General features: G+C 31.8%; 2 protein-coding genes across 2 annotated transcripts in view; both read right to left on the bottom strand.

Annotated features, from left to right (window-relative positions):
- Nucleotides 1–14: 14 nt before the first annotated feature.
- On the bottom strand, nt 15–1,584 carry LOC134835690 (uncharacterized). Its single transcript, XM_063850611.1, has 4 exons — nt 1,444–1,584; nt 1,145–1,387; nt 884–1,075; nt 15–823 (listed from the first exon to the last, which is right to left on the bottom strand). Exons 1-4 carry the CDS (start codon nt 1,489–1,491, stop codon nt 704–706), a joined length of 603 nt encoding a protein of 200 aa, XP_063706681.1. The 5' UTR covers nt 1,492–1,584; the 3' UTR covers nt 15–703.
- A 184-nt stretch (nt 1,585–1,768) lies between these two features.
- LOC134835295 (dynein axonemal heavy chain 10) overlaps nt 1,769–13,165 on the bottom strand; it is a 28,732-nt gene continuing 17,335 nt past the window's right edge. The window contains exons 36-56 of the mRNA XM_063850166.1: nt 12,921–13,064; nt 12,464–12,850; nt 12,099–12,407; nt 11,936–12,028; nt 11,603–11,867; nt 10,961–11,529; nt 10,501–10,902; nt 10,035–10,177; nt 8,828–9,192; nt 8,462–8,635; nt 8,004–8,221; nt 7,575–7,736; nt 7,156–7,453; nt 5,574–7,102; nt 4,905–5,516; nt 4,534–4,695; nt 3,809–3,980; nt 3,501–3,632; nt 2,393–2,745; nt 2,129–2,335; nt 1,769–2,062 (exon numbers count right to left, since the gene is read on the bottom strand). Of these exons, the coding sequence (XP_063706236.1) occupies nt 1,769–2,062; nt 2,129–2,335; nt 2,393–2,745; nt 3,501–3,632; nt 3,809–3,980; nt 4,534–4,695; nt 4,905–5,516; nt 5,574–7,102; nt 7,156–7,453; nt 7,575–7,736; nt 8,004–8,221; nt 8,462–8,635; nt 8,828–9,192; nt 10,035–10,177; nt 10,501–10,902; nt 10,961–11,529; nt 11,603–11,867; nt 11,936–12,028; nt 12,099–12,407; nt 12,464–12,850; nt 12,921–13,064 (6,990 nt within the window). The remainder of the gene's footprint in view (nt 2,063–2,128; nt 2,336–2,392; nt 2,746–3,500; nt 3,633–3,808; nt 3,981–4,533; nt 4,696–4,904; nt 5,517–5,573; nt 7,103–7,155; nt 7,454–7,574; nt 7,737–8,003; nt 8,222–8,461; nt 8,636–8,827; nt 9,193–10,034; nt 10,178–10,500; nt 10,903–10,960; nt 11,530–11,602; nt 11,868–11,935; nt 12,029–12,098; nt 12,408–12,463; nt 12,851–12,920; nt 13,065–13,165) is intronic.

Genomic DNA, 13,165 nt, shown 5'->3' with positions numbered 1-13,165 from the left:
GAAACTGCCATATTTTTCTTTTAATTATTAAATAAACGAAATCATAAAAGGTTCTCGAATAAAGTTGCGCTCTCAATTTCTAAGTATGTAATTTGTAAAATGTATCATTTTTGTTACTCTTCATGGTGTAACTAATAGGTCTAATTAATATAAATAAATATTAAAATTACCAATAAAAGAAAATATAGTTTTGTGTAAATAAGAAAAAAAATCGTTCTCTTTTTTTGTTTTAAGAGTGTTTCAGAGACTTATCTTGTTTTACTTTTCTTTCACCACCTTTGTTGTTAAAAATCATGATGAAGTATATGTGTTATGGAATTTTCAAGTTTTATATACTAGCTATATACGGATTTTTATATACATTAGGTATTTTGAAATCAAGAACGATCGAAACAAATTTACAAAATAGATTTTAGGTCATTCTAAATAATGTTCAAGAGTTTTATCCTAAATTTTTGAAAACAAAATACCCCACATTAAAGACAAAAATAAAAAAAGTTTTAAATACTTTTTTTATTTTAGATTTAAACAATTTTTGACCGTTATTTTTAGTTAATTATAGTTATTTTGACCTTTTTGTCATTGAGATTTGATACTAAGTTTTTCTATAAAAAATTAAAAAAAAATAATATATAAATAACTTTTTTTCCTCTGTCATGTCTTCCACCCCCATATAGAAACAGAAAAGGATTTTTTTATAATCTTATAGACAGCAAGACCATCTTTTGACCTTGTATAACCATCCTTCATTTGGATCAGAAAAGCGTAGTTCTAGATTTTGTGTAGAGTCATCTTCATCTGAATTACTTTCAATTGTCATCTCCTATAATTTATTATAAAGTTATGATTTAGACCGAATTGCCAAAACTAACGTTGCGCTTACCATTTCCTGTAAACTGAATGTATCAGTTATATCTACTTTTTTGTTGTTGTTCAGTTTTACAGGAAAAAAAGGATGATCGTCATCGTCACTTTTTTCGGAATTGTAATCAACTAGTGGTTGAGTTTCTGGACGATTCGGTATATTTAGTCTACTTATCGAAATCAGTGTTGAGGAAGACCGTTTTTCGAGTTCCTACAAATAAAAAAAATAAAATAAAATTAATCCATACAAATACAGAAAGTGAATAAAGTTAAAAATTACGTCAATGTCGTGTACTCTACTAAAATTCTTCTTTGCTTTTTCTGCCTTTATCTCCAATTTTCGTTGTAACACTCTATATGAATTCAATCTGTCATTATTAGGAGTTGTGTTGATTTTTTCGCAGGCAGCTGTCACAGGTTTTTTTGGCTTAAGACAATAATTTTTCTCGATAACGGTGGTACTTGGAAATGTTGTAAGATGATTCATTGACTCATTTGTACTGCATAAAATGTCATTCATATTCTATAATAGAATGAATAATTGTTGTAAAAAAAACACATTACGTCTCATTGTCCTACCTTTGTTCCAAATAATTTTTCATCACTTTCTATTCCACTATCTTCCATGATTTTCTGCTAAATTCAAAAAATCTTTACAAATGTAAACCTTATGCCATTTTTATCGATTTTTTTCAAATGATAATGAAGACAAAAATTGACAGTGGATTCAAGCGTCATGCACAACTTGAAAGAAACGCTTGAAATTGAATAATAAAAAAAAGAGGAGAGAGAAATTCTCTGGAACGCGTCTTTTCTCTCTGGATAAGTTAGTAACGGAAATAACGAATACTTTAATTAAAAATATATCAGAATTTATTATCAAGTATGTTCAACAATTTTAATTTTAGTCTTCATTTAGTATCAAACAAACTCCTTGAAGCACCCAGTGACTCGCATCCTCTTGTGTAAACAGGTCACCCTCAAAGACCAAACCTATTCCCATTTCATTACGACGTAATGTAGTGGTGTAGATTGGAGTTCGAAAAGTGTTTTGCAGTTTCAGTCTGTGGTATTCGATGGGCACAATGGACAAAATTGGTAGTGGTTCAATGAGAACCTTTGGTGATGATCTTGTTAAACATTTATTCTCAATATCCCAACGAGCGCCTTCGAGGAATAAGCCATGAATGTAGCACCCCTAGGGGTAGAACAATTTTAAAATGGAATGTAAAATTTACATTAACAAAATATCAAAACTACATACTGAAGTATGTCGCTCTTCAATGTCATCCGGATCTACAAATTCCGTCACTGATGTAAAAAGAGTCGATTTGTCTAGAGGCCAGTTGTTCTTACGACAGGCCACTTGAATTAGGGCTGTTAAATAGCTTTCAGGTACATGAAGACCAGATATCCACATAACAAGAGGTTCTCCAGAAACTGACCAATATTTGTACTGATGACTTCGGCGCTATAAGTACATTTAAATGTATGTGTATAGTATTTTTGTATGTATTTTTATATTTACCAGTAAGTGGTCAATCCAGCTTCCAAGTTGTTTACAAGTTTGTGGTGCCAATTTTCGCCAAGCCTCCGGAAGTTGTCCATTGAATAAAGAATTAGCTATTTTGTCAAGAAGAGCGTCCATTCCAATTTCACCAGCAAGAGCACGGCGTAATTGTATAAGTGTACGCTCAATAAGGCCTAGTAATTTGTTGAAGCGTTCCAACTCTTGCAAAAGAACAACACCAGTAGGAGTGATAGTCATTTGAAATGCTTTTTTAATTTTCCATATTTCAAATTGTTTCGGCAGTTTTTTGAGAATATCATCAGCTACACTGTCTATTATCTCGTCGCGAGTTAAGCCACCGTCCGATGCTCCTATTTACAGAAAATAATTGAAACTACTATCAATATTTAATTCATCACAATTAAAAGCATATCAACAACTGTGTTTAACTTTAATCATTAATTCTCTATGTTGATATTGATGACCGTAAAATTGTTATTTCGTCCTGGTTTTGAATTTGCATGAACTCAAAATACTCCATAGACTGTTAAAATTTGCATATATGCGTATAATATATATAGAAATGAGGAACATACCAGAATTTTTAATAATCCACTTGAAAGCTTGGAAATTGATATATCAAACATAGTGTTAGTTAAATAAAAACAATAATAAGATCGAAGTGAATGGAGAAAATAAAATATTTACACAGATAAGGGCATCTCAAATGTATCACTTGTATAAAGAATAAGAGTAACTTCATTGTTAGTGTGTTAGAATACATATAGGTAGATAATAAAATAAAGTTTTGTATTGACAATGTACATTAAAGAATGTGTGAATAATACGCTGTTACTGTAACATGGCGTTAGACACGTATTTATCGCCAAAACTCCAAAGTATATAACAAACAAAATTTTCAAACTACTAATGAAATAATGTAATTTTAGCATCATCAGCTTTTTGTTATTTATTTATGATTTACACGTAGAGAAGAGGGTCATTTGAGAAATGTGGCGCGCCAGTAAAAAAAAATAAAATTGTTTTAAAAAAGGTCTGTTCAAATTAGAACACCTTTTTTTGTAAATATATGGCTTTAACTACGTTATATTTGTACACAAATTACCTGTTTGCGGTTGTAATTCTATCAAATGATTTAACATGTCTTTCACTGCTGCAGTATAGTAGCCGATTTCAGCATTCGGATGTAGACCAAAAACTTCAGGCGTGTTAGCGAGAGGAAGTTTCTCCACATATTCTGTATTAATTTAATATACAAATGTTCATAAATTACCCATAATGATGTTAGAAAAATGTTTAACCGAATTTCCAACGATAAATAGAAATGAAAAAAAGCATGGGATAAGTAGCCATATTCCCATCAATTATCTAATTAAAGATGTTCAAATTGTTTGAAGAACTTTTTGTTATTACCAATGAATTCCTGGCGAGTGACTGCCTCTGGTAAAACGTAATCAATGTATTCATTTTGATAGAAATGGAATGGTTGATGAGGATCAAACAAAAAATCTCCCATATATTCGTTCATGTATGTTTGTACAATGCGCCGATCAAAATCGTCAATTACGCGTCCTCCATACATGACCTGTAATTTATATATTATGTGATTAATTCGTTTATTTGTAGCTTCAAAGTAATTGCTATTTGTTTAAATTTTATAAAATTTATGCAATAACGGTGTTACTAAACTTTCATTCAACACAGTTCAATCTCGTCCATTTCTATGGTAAAAACAGTTTTGAAATAATTTTATGTTGCACTGTAAAAATAATTAAAATCACGCAAATTGTTTTGATTATTTAACCATCAAATATTTATGTAAATTTGGGAAAACGAAATCAAACATAATTATCTGATCAAATTAAGTGTGAAAAATACATATTTCCATTATTACTAAACAGCAAAGGTTGATGAGAAAGATAAGGTAAAAAAAATCACAATTAATTAATTTCATTTTAGTTGATTGAAAATCAAAGCGATAATCAGGTCATATTAACAATACCTAATAATGAAAATTGGTGTTTCAAATAACATTTGTTTTGTAAAAAATTTAGTTTACGAAAGGGATTGAGTACAAAATAAAATATGAAACATATGTGAAATAAATATTGTTTTGATATCTTCGAAGATGCACTTACCTCCCCAATTAAATATTTCAAACTATTCCATGGTATGCGTGTTTCCTTAATGCTTATTGCCTTTGACAAATACGTACCAAGAATTTGTATGCAAACTTGATAATCAGATTCATTAAAGTCATATGCAATGTTCCAACCAAGTTTGCCATATTTTCGTCGTTCCTATGGAAGAACAGTAGGTACACGTATAAATGTAATGCAATAATAACTAAGATTCATTACATGTAGATACATATAAGGTGTACATGTTTTGGGAAAATTTTCCCAAACAATGATTGTAAAAGAGTTAAGAAAATACAAATTTTGGGGACATCCTTTTTTTAAGTGATTGTGTTGTAGTCTAAAATATTATGAACAAAAATAATACTCACTTGAACTACTGCATGGAAGAATGTCAGCACATAAACTAATGGTTTAAATGCTAAATGAGTGCATGAGTCTAGAACGCTCTGACTAAGTTTATGCACTGATGCTTTTAAGTTCATCTTTAGCCCATTCGGTGGCTCTGTGACCACTTTTAACGATATTTGCAGGATACCAATGGGGAATACTGGCGTGGGATCTGTTGTTATAAATAAACGGAAGTTGTCATGGATACTTTCGATTTTGTCCAGTTTTTTCTCTAAAGCTCTCAAAAATGGCACAAGTAAATGGCCATTTTGAAGCATTAACCAATATCCATTAATTATAGCGTTGTCTAGTAACTTCATTGCAGAATGCTCTTGACCTTGACCTAATGATATATAAGTAAAATTTTCGTCAGGTACATTGCATCGTCTGGCTAATTTCATTATCTCATTTGTTGGGTCCGAACCGGGGCTTAATATGAAAACTACAGGAGTACTAGAAGTTGTTTGTTCATAAATTTCGTCGAAACTAACAACGGGGGGTGTTATGTATTTTTCAGACATTATTTTGCTAATGTACAATGTAGATGCCCGATAAACACGATCTAGGCGAAAGCAACGAATCAGCATAAGGTGCTGCAAAGTTCATTAAATCGTTATATATATTTAATATGAAAATGTCAAAAAACTTACATCAAAGTCTTTCATTTTATTGGAAAATTCTCCTGGACACGGAACTTCTTCAGGAGCTTCCAAATCATACCACTCTTTCCATTCATAGGCATGTTGTTCAATATGATTTTGAAGGCCACCAAATACTTTGTCGAAATCTCTCGATAATTTTCCTATGTCATCCCATTGTTTATTTGTCAACCATGACAATGGTCCTTTACTGGTTTCTTGTTCCAAACTCATTGAGCCCTTGATGAAAAAGTCCAATTGACTTTGTGACAATTCCCCAATGCTCTGCTGCAACCTTGTGGTAATTTGAAAAGAATAAAGTAGCTTGTGTCTCTCAAATATTCCGGTACAACCGTATTCGTAAATGTTTTTCGTTAATGTGCCGATTATGTTAATGAGCCGTTTGGATAAAATGATGTCAGGCGTAGCTTTTCTTAATGAATACACAAATACCACAAGATACGAACTAAGAGAGTACTGGTACATACTGTTGACAAGAGACATATCAGATAGAACGAAAAATAAAATGGCACCGCGTTTCGAAACACTTCTGAATCCATCTCGCAAAACTTCGATTTCTTTTGATGTTACTTCAGCTAAAGCTAGTTTATCAAGAACTTCTGCTGCTTTTGTCTTTGTGTTCTCTAACGTTGAAACGAGATACGTGTTATCGAGCATATTTCCACTTGTCGTGGTCAGTTCAGACAAAAGTGAATCCTCAAGTTGTTGCAATAAATTTTTGTTGACACTATTTTGGTAAATTAGGTTCTCTCGCATGTCTTCCAAATCTGGCCGCTCCGTACGTACAACGACGCCAAGCAATTGATCTTCAAGACCAGATTCTGTAACAGAATAGTTGATCACCAGAGCTTTTGCATAAACAGCTGCATCGAATGATGGGTTTGCTATTTTTGTTGTGAGATACATCCTGAAATTCGGATCTACATCTATTTCCTTGTCACCTAATAACAAATACGATTGACCCGCTATTACTTTATATTTTTTTTCGAGGACATTATCTATAACAGGATCAATATATTCGTCGACATCTTCAAATAAGACAGGTGATCCATATTTTATGGCCATTTCGAGCTGTTTCAAAAAGTCTGAGTCCGAAAACGATAACACTTTTAGGGCGTTCGATGACTCCTTTTTCTTTATCCAAGAGAGAGCTTGTTGTTGGGGATCTATACAAAGGGGAAATCGTGATGCTCTAGACGTAAGAATGCCATTTTGTACTGAAAATTCATCTGAAGGCAATCCTTGAGAAGTCCAAGTACTGATCTCTACATCATTACTTAAAATATTTTCGAATTGGACACTTTTTGGGATTGGAATATATTTGCTTTTGATGTCTTCAAGCCAGTCAGAGAAAATTATAGTTTTTCGATAATCCCATGAAAATGCTCCGGTATACGTTAAGAAGGAGGCACAAATAAGGCATGTACCGATCAAATTTGATTGATCTACATTGAGGTTTGCTAAATCAATTGTCCATCGATCCTTTTCAGAATATAATCCAGCAATTAATTTATCAGCTGCTTCCTATAATAATCTCGAATAAATATTTAGAATATTTAGAATAGAATCTAACATACTAGTCGTCTTTCTGCTTGTTCCAATAAATTTTGTAGTTCTAATTTTTCTTTGAGAGCTTTCTGCAATTTTTCATTTAAATTAAGAAGCTGTTGCTCAAGACGCTCAATTTCGCCATTTAGCTTGGCAAGCAGTGATATTTGGGACTCGAGTTCTTGTTCAAGATAAGCTACACGCTCCTTTTTCGGTCTAACTTCCTTAAATACATCACAATAACTAAGAACAGCTTTGACAAAAAGTAAAAGTCCATTTCCAGCTTTTGAAATTTCTTTCATTTTGTCCAAATCAGAACATTTCTATAAATAATACAAAATAAAAATACAATTTAACAAATTTAAAAAATTGTTTTTGATTGTTTGTTTGAAAATAGAAATTCAAGACGACATTAATGACAAATATTTGTTTAAACTAGAATACCTTCATATGCGCTTTAATCAAATTCACAGATTTTCCGGGAATTAAATCTGGATTAAGTCCTTTCAAATCTTTTACAAAATTGACGTCAACCAACATTTGTTTTGCCACTTTCCAGTTATAGTCTTTAAATCCTTTCATTATACAGATGCATTCGCAAACAGTCTACATATTTGATGATATTAAAAAAAAAAAAGAAAAATGAGTAAAAATATATCTATGTTGAGTACAGTTGAGATAAAAAAATTTAACCAAAGCGCCTTTTTTAAAAATATAATAATACTATTCATAACTTTATTTCAAAAGATTCCGTGTTTGATATGAAAGCATATAATGCACTAATAAAGTGTACTAATTCAACACTATAAATATTTTAATTAAATTTCCTTTACCTACTGTGCAAAACACCAAGCAAATGAGAATTGTTTATACCTGAACTGCAAGTGGTGGCGTAGTAAATGCCCTAATTTCCGCAAGGTCTGATTTATTCAGTTTATCAAGTGCTTTGCGAGCTTCCTCTAAAGCAGGCAATGCCTCTGAAAGTGCAATTTCCGCTTCAGCTTTTTCCGTTGCAATTTGTTTGCTTTGTACTTCTACTTCGGCAGATTGTGCAGAGGCTTGTTGTTTTTTTTTATTTGCAAACTCAGTTGCTGTTTTATGTAGTCGAGTCAAAGCATTCATAAAATGAAAAAAGAATAAAATGTGATAATTATAAAATGCGATAATGAGACACAAACGTTTTACAAAAGCTTTTAATTATCATCTTTTGTGAACGTTTGTGCATATAGAACAGTGATAAGGCTCAGTTAGTCTCTTTGTGTTAATATAAATTATAACAAAAATATAAATGAGTAAATGAAAATGTATACGAAAGAAAATGGGTAACATACATTGTTCAATGCCTTGAAGCATTTTTTCACATTTAGTTGCTGCTATTAGAACATTTTTACGTTGCTCTTCAACTTGGACTCGAAGCACGTCTATTTGTACAGATGACTCGTCTATTTTGTTAATGCCATCTGATAAGCGCAGGCACTGCTTTGCAATAAATGCATGCCGGTCCTCTGCAACAGAAAAGAAAAATTGAAAGGAGGGAAAAGTTAACAGCCACATTTTGCCTTAATCGTAATAGAAATGCTAGTTAATAAAAATTTTAACTTCCAACAATTAGGCAACGTGTCAGATAAATCTTTATACTTTTTTCTTTTACTGTAAACATGTACCGAAACATGAAAAAGAGCAAACACAAGGCTTACCAATTAACGTAATGTACGTATTAATGTAGTCCAGATAATGTTTAGGTGTAACATAATTTTTGCGACGCAACTTTCGCAAAAATTCAGCACTATAAAATTTAATTGAGTTATGTACGTGTACAACATGGCTAATGATGGGCTCGCGTAGCATTTCAGGAATCTTTGGATGACCAGACAAAAATGTTTTTGCCACTGCAATCAAAGCTTCTTCGGGCCAAGGAAATACCCAATCAATGGTGGTATTGCTTACTAATCCTGGAAAGCTTCGACATCGATTACGAAGGACATCACCAACTGGTGACATACATAAAACAACATGTAAATTTTTCGCACAATTCTCCAAAAAATAACTCCAAACTGCTTCTCTGTAAAAATTTAAAAAATTTCAACTTTAAAAATTCAAAGTCAGCGAGAGCTAAAAAGTCATTTGAATAAAGAAATATAGAAGAAATTTAACTATGGAAGCATGGAAGTAAAATATTGAAAATGTTACACTTTTTTTTATTTTGCTAAAAACTCGAAAAATAGTTATGTATTTGTTAACTTTTTCTATGATAGGCACGACAATTTTGAACCATTGATAAATCTCCAAAGTTTAAAGACTTTAAAAATAATTATTCTTTGGATTGAGGGCTATATTGGTCAAAATTAAAAATATTTTATTAATACAGCAAATATCTAATAATTTTTTTATAATTTTTTCTCTATCTTTCTTTGGCCTTGTTTTTATCTTTATTAAAAACTTTGTGTTGAAACTCTGCATTAATGAAGGTACGTGTCTCCTAAAAGATTATTTTTTCAAATTTTTGAAATGCATTTCTTATCGAAGTGCAGTAAAAATTACAAAGATAGTTCTATCAAATCTAACTTGAAAGCAACAAAAACAAGTTAATATTTATGTCTATGTTTTAATTTATTTAGCGTTTATGTATTTACTTTTTGTTTCATGAACGAAAGCTTTACAAATTTGAATGTAGCTTATTAAGTTTAAAAATTAGTTCTGCAGTCGAAATAAAATTTACGAGAAGGGCTGGTAAGTAGAATAATCATGGAAAAAATAACTTTGAAAATGGTACTTATCAAAATTTACACCTTGCTTTTCTCTTTTTGATTTTTAATGTAATGAATAAAATTTTTGTGTTAATTCATTGATAAACCACCAGCCCTTGTAATTTACTGAAGCAAAAAATAATTTTACTTAACTAACCTTCCAACAGAAAAACCAGCCTCGTTGGCAGCATTTCTACACTGTCCAACGATGACATCTTTCTCATCGTCACTAAATAAAGCTGGCACTACTCCAACCGTCAGAATATTATTTATGAATTCCAAAAATCCTTCTTTAGCAATCTGTTTCAATTAAAAAAGCTTAATTTATACGTACAGAGGCAAATACGTGTTTAAATTTGCAAAACTAATGTATGTGCATCTATCGGCGAATGTGTAAATTTGTGTAAATTAAATTAAAATATTTAATTGTTATATTCAGCTAATAAATTGTATAAATATAATATTTAGAATGAAAATCTATTGCAGTTGCGTTGAAAAACTAATAAGATTAAAATATAGGGTACATGGTTTGGTTTGGATGGTAATTTTTAGCGCATACGTAAAAGTGCCGTTGATTTTTGCACACTTTTTTTTATTATAGAAGTGGATGCTGATTAAATTACCTGTGCAGCGGTGAACATGAAAACAGTTCGTTTATTTTTCACACCAATGTTCGTGTACAATTGCTTGAGATCCTCTTTGAACGAGTTTTCGTTGTAGCCTTTGCTCAACTGAATCTCAAAAACATCACAATTAGCGGCAAATGCAGCTAATCTGGTAACGGATTTTTTTCCAGATCCTCCAACTCCCATTAGAAGAACGTGTCCTCTATGAAGCCGAAGAGTTCGATGAACGCGAGTCAAATGTTCTAGACAATCTTCGAAAAGAACGAGATTCATGTGAGATTTTCGCTCATTATATTCTTCTAAAATCTCTTGAAACAAAAAATACACTGCTTCATAGTCTAACAAATCCTCATAATAACGACCTTCTTCTTCATTTAGAGTATTTCGATAGTCACCAAACTATCAAAGAATAAAAATAGAACGAATTTATCAAAAGATAATTAAGAATGATAATCACCATAATGGGATTCCTCATGATATAATCAAAGTCCGAGAGCTTAGCTATACTTTCAGATGTCATCTTTGCCTTAACTGATATAACTTCTTTTTCTTGTTCTTCTAATTGAGTGTTAAAGTTCTGATATACTTCTGTCTTAATCAAATCATTAAATAAACCTTGATCTTCAGTGCTAGTAAGTCGGTCACAAATGACACGGCTCATTTCATTTCTCCAAACACGAATAAATTGACGGACTTCTTTGAAAAAACTTGTATCAATTTGCAATATCCCAGAAAAAACTCTTGTTAGATCTTTCAAGTTAAATATGTAATGGAACTTAGAAGGTGTGGGTGGCAGCTTATCCACAATAACCTTATAAACATTCAGTGTCATTTGAATTATGGAATTTACCGCTAGTGAAAATTCAATTGGGAATATTGAAACATGTCCCCTTAATATTGACGCATATATATGATGGATTGCCACGTTGGTCGGGAAAGGCATGTAAAATACTGAGAACATTGAGATAAATCGGGGATCAACATCATTTCTCCCACCTCCAGCACGTCCCATTGCTGCCAGGAATTCTAAAAATACAGAAAAGGTAGGCTTTTAACTGAAACAAATAAGGTATATGAAAATGAGACAATGAAAACTAACCAATATCTTTATACGTTTGCCAGGCAAGTGCATGTTGACGGTCATACATGCCTCCGTTTTGAAGAAATAATTTTAAAAGTGCGATAGGTTGTTGTGTCCCGTAGTCATCCAAACATGGCATATTCATATCATCAATAAATATATTCAATCGCTTCCCGACAGGTGGCCCATAAACGTTCTTTGTGCGTTTTTCAACAGCTGCCTCAATCGTAATTTGAACATCCATTGAAGTAGTTTGAGATGAAAAATTTATATTCAATAGTTGCTAAAATATAGCAGACACACATTATTTTAACTACAAGATATGTTTTATTTATATTATCTATTACTTACGTATACTTTTGGATTTAGATTTTTTAAATAATGAGATATAACAGCAGTTTTAGATGTTCCAGCGTCACCAACTAATAAAATAGGTTGAGAAATCTGTTTACCAATGAAAAGGAGATGAAAATTAAAAAAAGCACATCGATTTGTTTCTTATTGTTGAACTTACAGAGTTCATTAATTGCAAAAACCATTCATTTCGTAATGTATCAACAGTTGGAACTAGTATATCATAAATATTTAATTCTCTATTATGAATATAATCAGGCACAAGCCATTCCCACGCTATCCACATCATTTTATCTTTGTCGAACGTGTAGTCGTATAATGTTGGCTTGCCAGTTGGAAATTGATATGCAGCTGCTGGGTTTTCTTTCGTATCTTCTACCAAAGGCAGCCCCGCAATACGTTTTACAAATTCATCAAAACGTATTCTGTCACTATCCAACAATGTTGCACCCAATGACCCATAAAGGCACTATTTAAATATGAGTACAAATTAACAAAAATCTTTGCAAAATAGTTTTAACTTACAAGTAGAAATATAGCAGACACAACATCTGTGTTAGTTGCAACCTCAACCTGTTGTTGTTGGTGCTTTTCATCATCTGAAATTGAATCTGATGATGGAAGCAGCGCATCGTACATATGGCATAACTGTGTAATCATATTTAGTGTAGTTTGGGGTATAACTGTTTGCAAAGGCTCATCTTGATTTGATCCATCAACACCTTCATGTATAAACTCCAACAGAGACACAATAAATTGTGTGTATAATTGTGCTAATGTTTCTTGTTCGTCTGGATGGCGGTTGCTCAGCCATCGCTCCCAATACGGTTGATATCCTAAATTTTTTGGATCAACATACACCATTCCTGCACGACTTACTGTGGCAGGAGAAGCATACGCCAAATCACCCACCTAAAAACAATAGAGAAAAAAAAAACCAAATGTGAATAATATACATAAATTATAATTATAAACATTTTACCTCAAATAACAACGAACAGTAACTATTCAATCGAATTCTTTCGCCATTTGCTAAAGTAAGAAGCTTGTTATCATCCATAACCGAATTCATATTTTCAACCCATAATGCATCGACGTCTCCATCAAAGCAAACATAACGTCTCTCCTACATTTAATTATTTATATTATTACCATATATATTGTATATTATTTATATTTTAAATGTTCCGCGTCATTCGAAAAGCAAAGGTTGAAAAGGAATAAATC

This window comes from Culicoides brevitarsis, chromosome 3 (genome assembly GCF_036172545.1).
Source record: "Culicoides brevitarsis isolate CSIRO-B50_1 chromosome 3, AGI_CSIRO_Cbre_v1, whole genome shotgun sequence".
Lineage (NCBI taxonomy): Eukaryota > Metazoa > Arthropoda > Insecta > Diptera > Ceratopogonidae > Culicoides > Culicoides brevitarsis.
This window is presented reverse-complemented; position numbering and strand designations above follow the sequence as displayed.

Coding starts and splice junctions, on each gene's coding strand:
- LOC134835690 (XM_063850611.1), bottom strand. CDS start 1,491: ATGGAAGATAGTGGAATAGAAAGTGATGAAAAATTATTTGGAACAAAG. Junction 1,388..1,443: donor AAAAATTATTTGGAACAAAG/GTAGGACAATGA, acceptor ATTCTATTATAG/AATATGAATGACATTTTATG. Junction 824..883: donor CATTCAGTTTACAGGAAATG/GTAAGCGCAACG, acceptor AATAAATTATAG/GAGATGACAATTGAAAGTAA.